This window comes from Phoca vitulina, unplaced genomic scaffold, assembly GCF_004348235.1.
Source record: "Phoca vitulina isolate PV1807 unplaced genomic scaffold, GSC_HSeal_1.0 scaffold38, whole genome shotgun sequence".
In the NCBI taxonomy this organism is placed as follows: Eukaryota; Metazoa; Chordata; class Mammalia; order Carnivora; family Phocidae; genus Phoca; species Phoca vitulina.
This window is the reverse complement of record NW_022589741.1, coordinates 16,039,211-16,053,365: the sequence shown is the minus strand read 5'-3', so window position 1 is coordinate 16,053,365 and position 14,155 is coordinate 16,039,211. Positions and strand designations below refer to the sequence as shown.

Genomic DNA, 14,155 nt, shown 5'->3' with positions numbered 1-14,155 from the left:
AAATATCTCTTAAGCAAATTTTCCTTCCAATGTTACGGCATAAAAAGTGGCTGAACTAAAATGATTCATGCCACAGAATTTCAGTAACAACAAGTCATTTACAAAGAAAAAATGAAGAAAAAGTAACTGTTTTATGGTTCAGAAGATAAATCTACAGCTTTAGAATAAAAGGGATATTTACATATTTAAGTGGTAGAAAATATAAACCGAATGATAAAATATAAAGGGAAGATCATTACTACAACAAGAAATCCTTAAAAAGAAAGTATTATCTCCACTGCCACTTAACTTAAACCCAATTTGCTTAAATCACTTATACTTCACAAAGGCCTGATCACCTAGCATTAAAATCATTCATTTGCTGCCTTTTCTTCCTCTTAGATACTCAGTATAACAATTCTTTGAGTCCCTTCTTACTGCTTTGCGTGCCTACAATACAAAAAACCCTCCAAAACAAAATAAACTCACAAAAGTTGTTCTAGATGGGCCTTAAATTTACTTCTTAAAAGAACTTTAGAACAGTTATAATGGAAAATGATCTATAAGCAATGTGTATTAGGCTTCAAAAGAGTCCAGTGTTTACACATTTGTGTATATTTAAAGCAATGAATAAGAAACCAAAACACAATGTAGCCATTCTTTAGAGGAAATGAGACAAAAATCCCTCATGTCAGAAATCTGGAAAAGAGAGTAAGCAAATAGGTGATTAAAAATAGAAAGAATAAAATATAGTTATGAAATTATAATGTAAGACAACACTTAATGGTGTTGTTGAAGACAAAAATCCACTTTCTGGGCTTTATCCAACTGATTCAAAAGATCAACTGACTGATCCAGATGAGCCAATCTTACTCAGTATAAGCAAGCCTGAGACCAGAAGGCCAAAAGAAAATGAGCATTGGAATCATAATCCCAACTCTTCTGCCTTATACAAATTAGTGAATGTCTTAAAGCCTCATTTTTCTCTGTTTTAACCTGGGGACAATATTTAACTTAAACAGCTAAAAGATTAAAAATGACAATGCACAGAAAGTTCCTGGGACAGTGCCTAGCACTTACTATGTACTCAATAAATATAAAACCCTTTCCCACATCCCAAATTTCTTTATGAGACTAAACTTCCTCTACCTTAAAATGTTCCTTTTCACCCACAGTCATCTTTCCACCTTTCTGAAGTATAAAACGCTAGTGCAGCAAGTAATCAGGATTTAAGACTGTCTTGCTAAACGAACTATTGTAGTTTCCAGAATCTTTGACTGATCAAATCAACATATTTAGCATTGGATGTACAAAGTATAGGCTTAACAGGTTGTTAGTACCTTCAAAGAGGTAGCTAATGAGTAGAGAGGTTCTCTTTCAAATAGTGACTAAAGCAATACTAATCAATGAAATGTGATTTCTTCTATTCAAAAGCAACGAACATCTAAAGCTTCTTAAATTTCAACTTAAAACACTGCCCTTTTCACTTTAGGTAACTTACCAAAATAAAATTAAACTGAAAAATAAAAAGGAAACATAACAGGATAGTATGTGATGGGACACAACAATTTAATTTGGAAAACAAGATAAATTTCATCATTGATAATTTCATACCCCTATTTCCCCAAAATACACATGACTTCGCACCTTAATCTTTAGCATGAATCAATGAATATCACTCTTACAGGTAAATTTCTTAATTGTTAAATATAAATCTGCAGGTAGCAAGAGCTCAAAGTAACTTTGCCAACACAATGACCTATACAGAGCAGGCATTCATTATTTACTGAATAAATGAATAAACAAATGACCTAATGTTGTAAAGATAGAACCGGACAAATCCTGAGTGATCAAAGGCAGATTTAAACATCAACTGCCAAGCCTAAAAGTCTTACCAATTTAGCAACTAGAGGGGTTACTGTTTCAGTCTAAATTGAAATAACTCTCTCTTTTGTCTATTCCTCCCTTCCAAATGTATCTTAATTCTAAAAACAACCTATAATCTGGAATATAAAGGATAGGGAATATTATCACAGCAAGGAGAAAACACTGTCACAGTAGTAGCAACAGCAAATACATGTGAATTCAAAATCATTTTACATGCACAAATCAAATTTTAGGAAAACCAAACTAACTTCAGAGATTTAAACAGTAGGTACTTAAACACATTCTCACTTAACCTTCCCAACAGCTCTGAAAATTAAGTATTGTTACCCTCATTTTTACAGATGACGAAACTAAACTGCTGTTCAGAGAGATTACCTATGGTCTCCCAGTTACAATAAGCACGCGAACAAGTCAGACACACTAAGCCCAGGAAGCTCTTTTTTCTACATCATCTTCAATCAGTTCTCTTCTATTGCTCTCTTTTACGAAAGTAAATATATATACATGTATATATTATATAAAAATATATATACACACATAAAATTAAGAGCTGAAATATCTTTTCCTTTAACAACTACTTTTAATTTCTGACAAAGATAGTCTCAAAAAGAATTCTGCCAGTGGAGTCAAAATTAATATAATTGCTAATGTTTATCCATATAATATTCTACTTAATTCCTATTTTTGGAAACAGAATTGTACCTTGTGTCCTATTAAGCAATAATTGCATGGGAGAAGCTTCTCTTTTTTTACTAGTCACATCCAGGCAACACACCCAACTTACTTTTAAATGCTGTCTCAAGAATTCTGATCTTGTAGAGCTTCTGGGTAAATACAGTAACTGGAAACCATAAACCTTTCCCCAAATTGTGCAACTAACAAATGCAACTGAAGTACAAATATATTATTCTGACAAAGGTACCGACAAATTATTATCTCTGAAAACGAATGTTTTTCTATTGTGATACAACAGAAAAATAACATGAACAATGGCCAAGTCCAAGAGTTATTCTCCATGGGAAAAAACTATTTACATTTTAAATAGACTATATTGTCCCAAGCAACCAAAGCCAGAAATCAGTTCAATGCCAAGAAAAACTCAAATTTAAATAAAAGTTGTATTTACAAGCCAATGATTTTACAAGCCAAGCATTTTCTACTGCAGTTACTACGCAGATCCTGAAATGAGACTAACAATATAACTTAATTAAAGAAAACAAACCATTTGGATACCTAGAAAGACCATTTTAACCTAAGTGTCTCTAAGCACAGCAAAAGAAGCCCATCAAGAAAGCAAAATTAGCTAGTAGTACTATACTAAAATAAACTACTTTCATCATGTTATATATAATAATTTATTCACTAGTTTGTATAAATCTTCTTTGATCACCTCACTGTCACCTGCCAATCTACAAACCGAAGAAGGGATTCTATCTGTTTAATTTACTTCCCACTGTTGATTACATAACACCCCTTCCCCCAAAGAATTTCCTGTGAAGCTGATGATCCTAGATGCATAATGAAGAAATGAAACTTACTGTATTATCCTGCATGCTAATAACATCTGTAGTCTTGAGTCAAAATGGAGGCTTTAAGTCCCTCAGACAACTAACCTGAGCAAGTGTCAATTATTTCTAAATTAAAGTTAGACTCTCTTCCTTACTTTTAGATCATCTTAGGGATCTCCTTAAAGACTGATAGAGCCTTTCTCTGCACAGCAAACAGGATAGGTGAATATAAGATTTTTATAAATGGTTCTGATGTTCCTCCTTCAGAGTAAATAACATCACTGACTGGGAACTCCCAGAAGACTTAGAGCCATTAAGGGCTGTGATTCCTTTCAGTTGGCATCATTCCAACAGAGGCTCAGTGAGAAATGAAACCTCTTGCAAATCAAATCTGTTGCAATGTTATTTTTTCCAGGGGTTAATTACCTGCTTCTGCTATATACATACACACACACACACACACACACACACACACACACACGGAGAAAAGGAGGTGCTGGGAAAAACATGACATTCTGCTGTAAGCCTCCTCCAGAAATATTCAAAATGAAATCAAAACAGGTTTCTGGCTGTCAAATTCCAGATGCACTCCATGAACATCCTCTCCTACTTGACACCTGTCAGTCCCTAGTACCATTACCTCAAACTATTAGACAGTAAGAATTTACTAAAGCAAGTCACACTTTCGGACTTTTTCAGAGATACTTAGTGAAATATTTATAGTTGAAATCTCTGGAAACTGCTTCAAAATAATCTGATGGAGAAGCAGGGCAAGGAAACAGATGAACCAAGACTGTCCGTGCATTGATAATTATTGAAGCTAATGATGGGAACACAGAGGTTCTTCATACTATTCTCTGTACTTCTGTGTATGTTTGAAATAGTCCATTAAAAAAAAAAAAAAAACTTACACAGATTCAAAACAACCCATCTAACAAGCATTTATTGAGCACTTCCTGTGATAGACTACGTTATTGCTCCTAACTTTTTACTCTCCCCTTCCCTTCCTTAAGAGGATTATACACCCTTACCCGTTATTATGTGACTTGCAATGCCACCTGTGGGAGGAGCATTCATCCCTGGCACACTGACAATGAGCTTGACCATATGACTTGCTTTGGCCAAAGATATGTGAATGATTTAGTGTGAACGACTGAGGGGAAGCTTTAAGAGACCCTACATGTTTGCATCAGTTTTCCTGCTCTTTCCCTCTGCCATGCAAATGACATATCGCAGACAGGGGCTGCTCGTTCAGCCAGGGTTCCAAAAATGCTGCAGCCAATCCACAGCTGACAAGGTGTAATGTAAGCAAGAAATAAACCAGTGTTGTAAGCCACTGAAATTTGAAGCTGTTGTTATGGTAGCACAACCTCGCAGAAACTGATAGATGTACCTACTATGGGGTAGATACAAAGAATATTAAAATAATAGGCTGCTATATTTGTAAGGATGTTTTGGAAGATAGACCAAAAAAACCTACCTATGGTTACCTCTGAGGAGAGTATGAGAAGTGGTAGGTGTATGGGGATAGAGGTAAGATCAGAGGGAGACTTTATTATTACCATTATATGTCATTTGCATTTTCTTGTGTATTTTTTTTTTAACCTGAACAACATTGTCTGAGTAGTTGAATAGTTTGGGCTATTTTATCTTCATTATGCTTTTTAATATTAAAAAAGGAACAAAAATACAATAAAGCAAATAGTAATTACTTAAAAATGAATAAGAACTATCTTCCTACCCTTGAGGAACTCAAAACTTAGTTGACAATGTAGCTTTAAAGAAAGCCTCTTCCCCAAAAATATTGTTAATTTTTTAAGTGGCAAAGGCTACATGCAAAGGCAAAAAAAAAAAAATCAGAACTATGACATTTGCAATTTGATCAGTTTGTTCATCTTAAGGTTCCAGCCAACAAAGGGTTTTGTATATGGGTGGTACAACCACGGATCTCAAAGGAAATTCTCTAAATTCTATTATTTTAGTATGCCAGTTAAACTAGTGAGGAAGCATGCTTGAACCATTAAGTTTTGTAAAAAAGCTTTAACCAGTACTATAGACAAGGTATCTACTCCATTAAGTTAACCCATGTAGGGTAAAATTATAGAGTTAGAAGAAAAAAAAAAAAAAAAAAAAGGAAAAAATCCTAACCATGACTCTTACAGTGATTAAACAACACTTGAATGGTTACAAAAGTCAAGGTCCACACAGCAACGCTTTACTGCATGAACATGTTTTTCCTTAAATTTGAGCAATATCTGAACATAGCAATAACTTGCAAACATGATTAGGAACATGTCTGCACTATTCATCTTAGGATCTCAAACCACTTCACAAACATTAATTTAACCCTCATATCACCTGAGAGGTAGATATTATACAACATTATAACCATCTATCCTGCCACTACAAAATATTTAAATACCCCTTCAGCAGTACTTGCTCTGAGAAGGTCTTACCCAAACAGCCAATAAAACAGGAAATAAGCTGACGGTGCATGTGCCACCAACAATCTCTGAAAAGATCAGACCTTCACCCACAAGAACCACTTCCTCTGAGTTAAACCACAGAGACTATACGGGGCAAACCACATCATACCAGCTTGTGTCTGGAACACAGGCAGATAACCCATCTAAAATCTACGGAAGGGTATGTCTAAGCCCCTTCAAGAGATTTCCTATATGTACTTAAGTATGGACATCATCCTCAACTTATGATAGAGTTATGTCCCAATAAACCCACTGTAAGTTGAAAATACCGTAAGTTGAATTTAGTGCATTTAGTACACCTAACCTACTGAACATCATAGCTTAGCCTAGCCTGAGACATGCTCAGAACGCTTACCTTAGCCTACGGTTGGGCAAAATCATCTAACACAAAACCTATTTCATAACAAAGTGTTGAATATCTCATGTAATTTATTGAATACTGTACTGAAAGTAAAAAATAGAACGATTATACGCGTACAGAATGATTTTAAGTATATTGGTTGTTCACCCTCATGGTCATATGGCTGAGAGCAGCGGGCCTGCTGCCACTAACCGGCGTCAAGAGAGAGTACTGTACTGCATGCCACTAGCCCAGAAAAATATCAAAATTCAAAATCCAAAGTACAGTTTCTACTGAATGCATATCTCCTCTGCATTATCTTAAAGTCAAACCATTGCTAGTTGGGAATGATCTGTATTTTGGACTTGTTATTCTTCTAGACAAGATATAGCCAACTTCTGCGTTACATGATCAATTTCACATATAACTTCAGAGGCTGATGAAATCACCAGTTTTTCAACAATATATATAAAATCTACATTTTCTGAATCCAAAGATGACCTATAAAATCCTCTTTGATTTCTTGAGGGTGTGAACCTAAAATGAACATTTAAATGAAATACTTGACCAAAACTGTAGTCTCAGAGCAGTATCTTTAAATGACTAGAATAGGTTTTATAACATTAAAGAAAAAGCAGTATAACAAGTGGCTAATTAATTGTAAGCATTAACTAAACCAGGTTTTCTTACATTTCTTTGTGAATTTCTTCGTGAATTGTTACTCATAGTCCCAAGACAGGAAATCTAATTTTTCATTGGCCATTAGATTTGCTTGTCTTTCAACACTGGGAAGAAACCCAGGCCTATCATGTGACTATGATCTCAAAAACCAGAATTCAGCATTTGAATTAGTAAAAGATCCTGTTTTGGTATGAATCTAAACTGTCAGCTGCATTGGTGCATGCTGATTCAATAAGGCAAACTTAGTGTATTTCTTCTTTTACTGAAAGTCAACAACGTACGCTTATGCAATTTAGGTAAAGCCCCCGACCTTCAGACCATCGTGTGTTACCTCCATAGAATCAAAAAGCTAAAAATTATTCTAAGGCACTAGCTTCATAGGGTTCTCTTGGAGTCAGAAGCTGCCTCACAAAATCCTTCATATATGGCTATCTTGGCATTCCACATATTCTAAGTTGAAAAATTAAAATGCCCTAACTTTGGCATGTTTCCAAAATTCTAAAGTTTGAGGAAACAAAATTGCTAGCAAAATACAAAAGAACAAAGACTTTAAACTAAGTTACTATCAATGAAAAAGGTCTATCAATAAAATATTCAAGAGCTCTATAATCTTAATGTATTTTATAATTTAAATATGCACTTTTTCCTTCTTTTATGGCCTCTTATCATTAGTAGTAGTTCGTATAAATACAGTGGCAAAAAAGTAAAATGTTATTTCAATTTTAACCATACTGTATTTCACGGGAAAAATAATGCTAAGTATTGCAGATGAAGTCCTTTTCACTCATATGTGGGGGAAAAACAAAAAATAAGGTAAAACTCAATAAACAAAAAAATGGAAAAAGTGACATACAATTTAAGGTGAGACTGAAAAACCTCTGCAAAAAATAAAAATAAAAAAAAATAACAACTTCCAGATGTATCTCACCACATTCCAACAGATACTTCAGAGCTACAATCACATCTCTTCATTTACTTACAAGTTCAGAGATGTTTTATCTTCACTTCTGATTGATTTTCAACCAAGGGTGGCTCCTAATGCTTATTATTTTTGTTTGCTACCCATTTGTCACATAATTGATAACACTTCTTACATTAGGGGCACTCATATTTAAAAGAATCGCTTTGTAAAGAAGCCTTTTATAACATGAGTAATTGCTTAGTTGATTTAGTAATTATGCTGTTTGTATAAATTTATTGTTTTATTTGATCGTGACATCTCCCATATCCATTCTAAAAACTATCTAACTTAAAAGTGAATTAAAATGAACTTCAGAATCTCTTTAGCGCTAATCTTGGGCTATGCCTAGAGAAAACTAAAGCCCCCCTGATTACATTAAACTGAAGTTGGAACTTGTTGCTCTAGAATATGGGTAAAGATAAAATACAGACATTTTGTCCTAGGAGCACATCTGAGGAAAAAAATCATTTTGCACTAGGAGAGCAATTGGGGAAAAGCTAATAAGACATTAAGATGGACAGGTTGATTTTTAGACAAATCAACAGAACATACAACTTGGCTAAGCAAAGAATAAGGGTGGGGGTAGGGAAAGGGTGCTGGTTAACTGTCTGAACCATTTAGAGTTGTATAAACACAAAATGGGACAACAGCATTATTTAGCCTGCTACAGCAAGTATATACAAGTAACAGGACAAATTAAAAGTTTGAGCTAAAGATGAGGAAAAACTTCCTGACTACTAGATCGATCAGATTGTTGTTCAGTCTCGTGAGGAAGTGACCAGAGCTTGATCCTCTAGAATAGATAATTAGAAAACATCTTATAAGAGAAAAAGCCAACACTAACTTGGCCAGATCGGAAAATTACTAAAGGAAAGTAGGACAGAAAAAAATAATGCACATAGAAAGACAATAATTTAAAGTAAAAAGGGGGGGACTTGAGAATCAGAAAATCTAGGTTAAAATCATGGGTCTCTCCTTTCCAGTTTTATAATCTTGACTTAAACTCTATGAGTTGCCTAAATGTAAATGATGATCTGCCCTACGGGGAGTCAAAACATTATAAATGTTAAAGAATTACACTGCAATAAGATATCGTTACATACCGGAGAGTATTTTACTCAAAAAGAAACAAAATATTTATAATTTTGCTCATTTTAAAATTTCAGTTCAAATGCCACTATTTTGAGGACTCTTAAATTATTAAAAGGGAAAAGAGAATGTTTTCAACTTTAAAACATCATCAAGTTTTAACAAAGGAGACTAAAAGAAGTTATGCTCCAGCTCCCTGTTCCTGGAAATGTGACGTGGTCAATTTCTAGGAGATAAGCAATTATATGATAAGAAACATTTCTAATAATTTTGTCAGACAACCATAACGTAAGAGTCTCTCCAATGACCTCCGGAAAACCATTAAAATATCCTGCTTTCTTCGACCCGTATCAGTTCGGTAGGCAATTCATACCCATTTCTAGATGGCTTTCAGAAGAGGTCACCACATACGCTCACTCAAAGATTTTCTGTTTTCTCTGGAATCATAATGCTCCACAGAAAAATATGTAAAATCCACCCTGTATGGATTTTATCAAAGTTCGTCTCAAATTTCACTTTTTAAACTGAAAATTCAAATTTAGTTAAAAAATCCTGTACGTTAACTCGATGTTATCTACTACATTTTAACGATAAGCCACCAATGCGTTAAGCAGCATTTCCAGGTTACCATATTTTTATAGTGATTCAGACAGATTCTCTTGTCAGCTCACCAAATAAATATGAACATCTTGTAAATGTGCCACTAAGCAGGAAGACTACAGCTCTGCACTTTTTTAAAAAGTTTACTTGGTCCTGTACATGCTGACTCCTGTAAAAGTGTACAAGTGACTGTACTACTGCATGTCCTTATGAACCAGGATTTTATACGGCACTGGAAGAACATTAAACTGAATGTAAAGCTAGCACTGTGATCCTAGTCCCTAATCTCAATTTTGTATTTATCAAATGACTGACTTTACAAGTAAATGGTACACATAATTTAAGCTTGTAGATGACTCAGGCAACCTTGAAAATGGTACACATACAGGAGTCGTTTTGTTTTGTTTTTTAACCAAAAGCATTATATGATGGCAGAAAAAGTAACCTGGATGAAAATGTCAATTACTGCGTGTATGCATATAAAGTCACAGGTTTACACACTCACCAGAAGTTTGCTTAAGTTAAACAACTTTACACCTGAACTTAGTACTAAGAAAATGCCAATACATCAAAAACCTTTGTTTATCTATCAATCAAAACTAACTACATTAGTTCCTAGGTAAGTCCTAGACCAAACAAAGATCCATTTATTTCAAGTAAGACCCTTAAAACAAAACCCCACCTGTATAGTCCCTGAAAATTCACTGTTCTAGAATCTAGCCTGAAATCATTTAGTGAATCCACTGAAAGGGCGTTCTCCCCTATCTCTCAGAAGAAATTCCAAGTGCCGTAAGACCCCTAAACTTTCAGGGACAGAAGATAGGTGTCTAAGAGGACTGCAAACAATTAGGATGTATTTCAGGACTGAATAAAGCAATCGATGCAAACTGAAGAACAGCAATCAGATATTTCCACCACTTTACAAGTGCTGATTCTAAAAGTGGAAAACTATACGTCTCACGGAAGTTACAAAGCAAGACACTAGATGGTATTCATAAGCTGCCTAAATTAAAAAAAAAAAAACACTATTCAGACACACTACATAAAAACAGTCGCTACCACGAACATAGTTTGGATTTTAAATTGATGAATACACCTTTTAAAAAGGGGGGAGGGGGTAAGGGATCTGGAGAGTAGAAGATGAAGAGGAAGAGAAGGGAGTAAATGAATGTGTTAATTTAACTGTAAAATAATAACAGGATATAACAGAGTTCTGAGTATCCACAGTGACCAATCAGAGCCTAAACATAGCTGAATTCCATCCCAGCCCCAGCACGTCCCTAACACAAGAATAAAACCCTTCTTATCTTGTTCAGCCATGTGTCGCCTGCCGCAAACTGCAAAACAGAACAACGCCCAAAACCAGCTAGTCTGATTTCAAATGAGGACAGACAGACTCTGTAGTCAGAAGCACCACAATGAAAGAACTCTAACTCACACAGCTGGCCTGGTGGGTCTGCACACTCTACAAAACAAAGCCATACCACATACAGTACTTCAAACTTGAAAGGATCTTTAAAAAGCTTTACTGGCACTGTTAATTTGCCAATAGCTCTAGAATCAGCAAAATATATCTAGAGGACACTGGAATTAGAGAGAAAAGAGGATGAGGTAGATAGAGCTGAGAAGAAGCTAAGAACTACTCTATACTCATAACTTTGTTAAGGTACCCTGGAAAAAAAATAAACCAGCACTTCCAGATTTCACCCCAACATATATTCAAATCAGGGACAACTACTCTCCTAGTGAGCAAATGAATACCTGATATTTACAGAGTAAGATGTGTTTAAAGAAAATGTAACAGTCACCCAAGAATAATCTTGTTTAAAAAAAAAAAAACAAAAACTAGTACAAATTCCTAAGATACAGGTATCCATACTGTCTCCGCAATGCATATTAAATTAAGTGGCTTTTAAAGTTTTTTCTTCCCCGTTTAAAAAAGTATGTGAAATCAGCCAGCACCTGAACTAATTCAAGGATATTAATACCCAAACCAATTTGCAGATTCATCTTATACTTGGAATACCCGTCTTTTAATCCTTTGTGCCTAGCACAGGGCCTGGCAAAGAACATTCATTGACTGCGTGTTTGTGTTATTTATCCCCCATCTAACTTATCAAAAAACCCCAAATCCTGAGATTTTATTTCCAAGATAATTTAAAAAAGGCAAGAAAATCTCTGAGAAGCAGAGAGGAAGAAGATTATTATGTGGGTGCTATCAGGTGATTTTCATGTGAAATGAGCAGGTGACCCTAGGTTCTATTTCTACAAAATTAACCACCCCTAGTATGACAATAAAAACTACCTACACTACATTAGTTCCTAATAAGACTTCTTGTCTAAAGGCTCAACACAGAGGGCCAGAATTGAATGAACCAGGAAAATAAAAACAATTACCCACAAACCCATTACAGTGATTTCTCAGTAGCAAAACACCCTGAAAGGAACAGGAATGGGGATGACCCGAAGAAACTGGGATAAGCATTGTTGCTACTCGTTGTTATGGGTACAATCTGAAAAGTTGAAAACTAAACTGCATTTAAAAAAAAATACACAAACAAAGAATATAGTTTAAATATTTAATGGAATCTTTTAGGTGAACATTCACGTGACACTGGAAAGCATCAACAGGAAGAGGAAGTTCTGTTTCTGGAGTAGCTGTTATGGTATGATAATGGAATTTGGCCTTTTTAAAATCAACAAATGAGTCTGACGATTGGGTGAAACTCTCCTATTAGGAAATTCAACTATTTTCTGCAGAAGCACTATTGTTGCGCTTTTCATCAAAGTGCTTTCTTTGGCCCCCTAATTCAGTTATTTGATCCTTTTTTTTTTTTTTAATGATGTAATGGTTTGAATACTGACTTGAAAAAAAAAAGGTTGACTGAAATTTGGAACCAGCATACAATGTCATAATGAAATTGAGAAATAAAATACAGTAAAGGAATTTACTGTTTAACCTAATATTCCAAAGAATAACCCTTAAGAGTAAAGAAGCTCCATTTAAACCACATAGTCTAGCTCAATTCACCAACCACCAGGCAACATAGATAAGTAGTAGAAAGGACTCAAACTCAACGAATCCACCTGCCATGCTTGTACTACCTAATTCGCTTAGGGTTTGTATCCCTTAAATGCAAATGCTTCTGGAAGATGAAATACTAAAAATGCAGCAATTAAAATCAAGCCCCATGACTTTCCCTCCCCCCTTTTTAGCTCCAGCAAGAGCCTGTGATTTACTAGTAATTTCAACATTCTGGAAAATTATTAGATAATAAACACTACGCAGCTCAATATTCAAAGACCAAGTTCAAAAATCACCATGCAGTAGTCTCAGAATGAAGTTCACAAACAGCAATTCCTAAAATCTAAGTGTCTAGAGAACTACAGGGCAGGAGGAAAACCAATGATGCACCAATACCCCAGCCGACTTCGGGCACTGACCTTCACCCAAAATGACCTTCCTCTGGTTCCAAGATAAGTACAGAATCCCAATGCACGCTACAAACAGAAAAACCACAATCATGGCTTTACCTACCCCTTCGCTGAGAATCTGGAGAAAAGTTTCTCTCCGGAAAAAAGCTACATTTCCAAATTCAATCAACTGGGTAACTTGGCAGCAACCCCAGTCTAATTGCAGAGCTCCTAAACAACCCTCTCTCCTATGCCTGTCAACTTCACTGGTCAAAGGCAATCGGCAATCACTGACTCTCTGCTAGGTCAGGCCGAATCCAGGGAAGCTAAGCGCAAGGGGAGCTTCATACCAACCTGTCGGTGATAGTAGACTGTGTGCCACTCATTGGGGCCCTTGGCGAGAGGTCCTCCTTTTATCCAACTTGCATTTTACAGTAACACCTCCACCCCACCCCCAGTGCTCTGGGATCAGGCCCGACTCCGTAAGGGACACAAAAGTCCAACTCAAAACTCCATTCAGTCATCTAGAACGTCCGACTGGAAGGGCCAAGGAAAGGGGATGTAGGTCGGAGCAAAACAGGTTATCTCCCAAAACAAACCGAGGAAGTCCGCCAGAAGGCGAGTTCGAGAGCTAGAGCTCAATCCTCGGGAAGGCACAAGGAGAAAACTTCGTCACGGAGGGAAGTCGGCGAGCCGTAGGGGAAGGGGCCCGGGAATCCCTCCGGGGCTGGGGCGGGATCAGCGCGGGGCTGGGTGTCGGCTCCTCCTCCGGAGAGTCGGGGGCCTGCGAGTCCCCGCCGCCGCGGGGCCGGCCGCTCAGCTCTCCGCTCTCTATCTGGGGCTGCCGGCCGCTCGTGGCCGCAGCCTCGGCCGCGTCTCGGGCCGTCCCGCGCCAGGCTCGCGCGGCTCCATGTCCCCGGGCCGGGGGACCCCTCTCGTCTTCCTCGCCGCCCCCACCAGGCTCCGGGCGCTGGGACGACCGCGGGCGCCGGGGGAGGAGGTCCCGCAGCCAGAGGTGACAGGAACCTGGTCTCTCAGTGCCGCGGGTTGCTCCCCATCCCTGCGAGGCCCGGACTCTTCCGCAGTCCGCACGGGCGGCGGCGGCTCCTCCCCGACGCGCCGGTAGGCGGCCGTTCCCGCGAGGGGCGGGAGGTTCCCGTCCGGCTCGGCCTCGAAACACCGGCCCCGGAGGCCGGCGGTGGCGGCGGCG

At 37.3% G+C, this 14,155-nt stretch overlaps 1 protein-coding gene across 4 annotated transcripts in view; it reads right to left on the bottom strand.

The window, feature by feature from the left end:
• Positions 1 to 14,155, bottom strand: part of ARHGEF12 (Rho guanine nucleotide exchange factor 12) — a 145,883-nt gene extending 131,728 nt beyond the window's left edge. For all 4 annotated transcript variants that reach the window (XM_032428058.1, XM_032428059.1, XM_032428061.1 and 1 more), the window contains exon 1: positions 13,300 to 14,155. In XM_032428058.1, the coding sequence (XP_032283949.1) occupies positions 13,300 to 13,331 (32 nt within the window). In that variant the 5' untranslated portion in view covers positions 13,332 to 14,155. The remainder of the gene's footprint in view (positions 1 to 13,299) is intronic.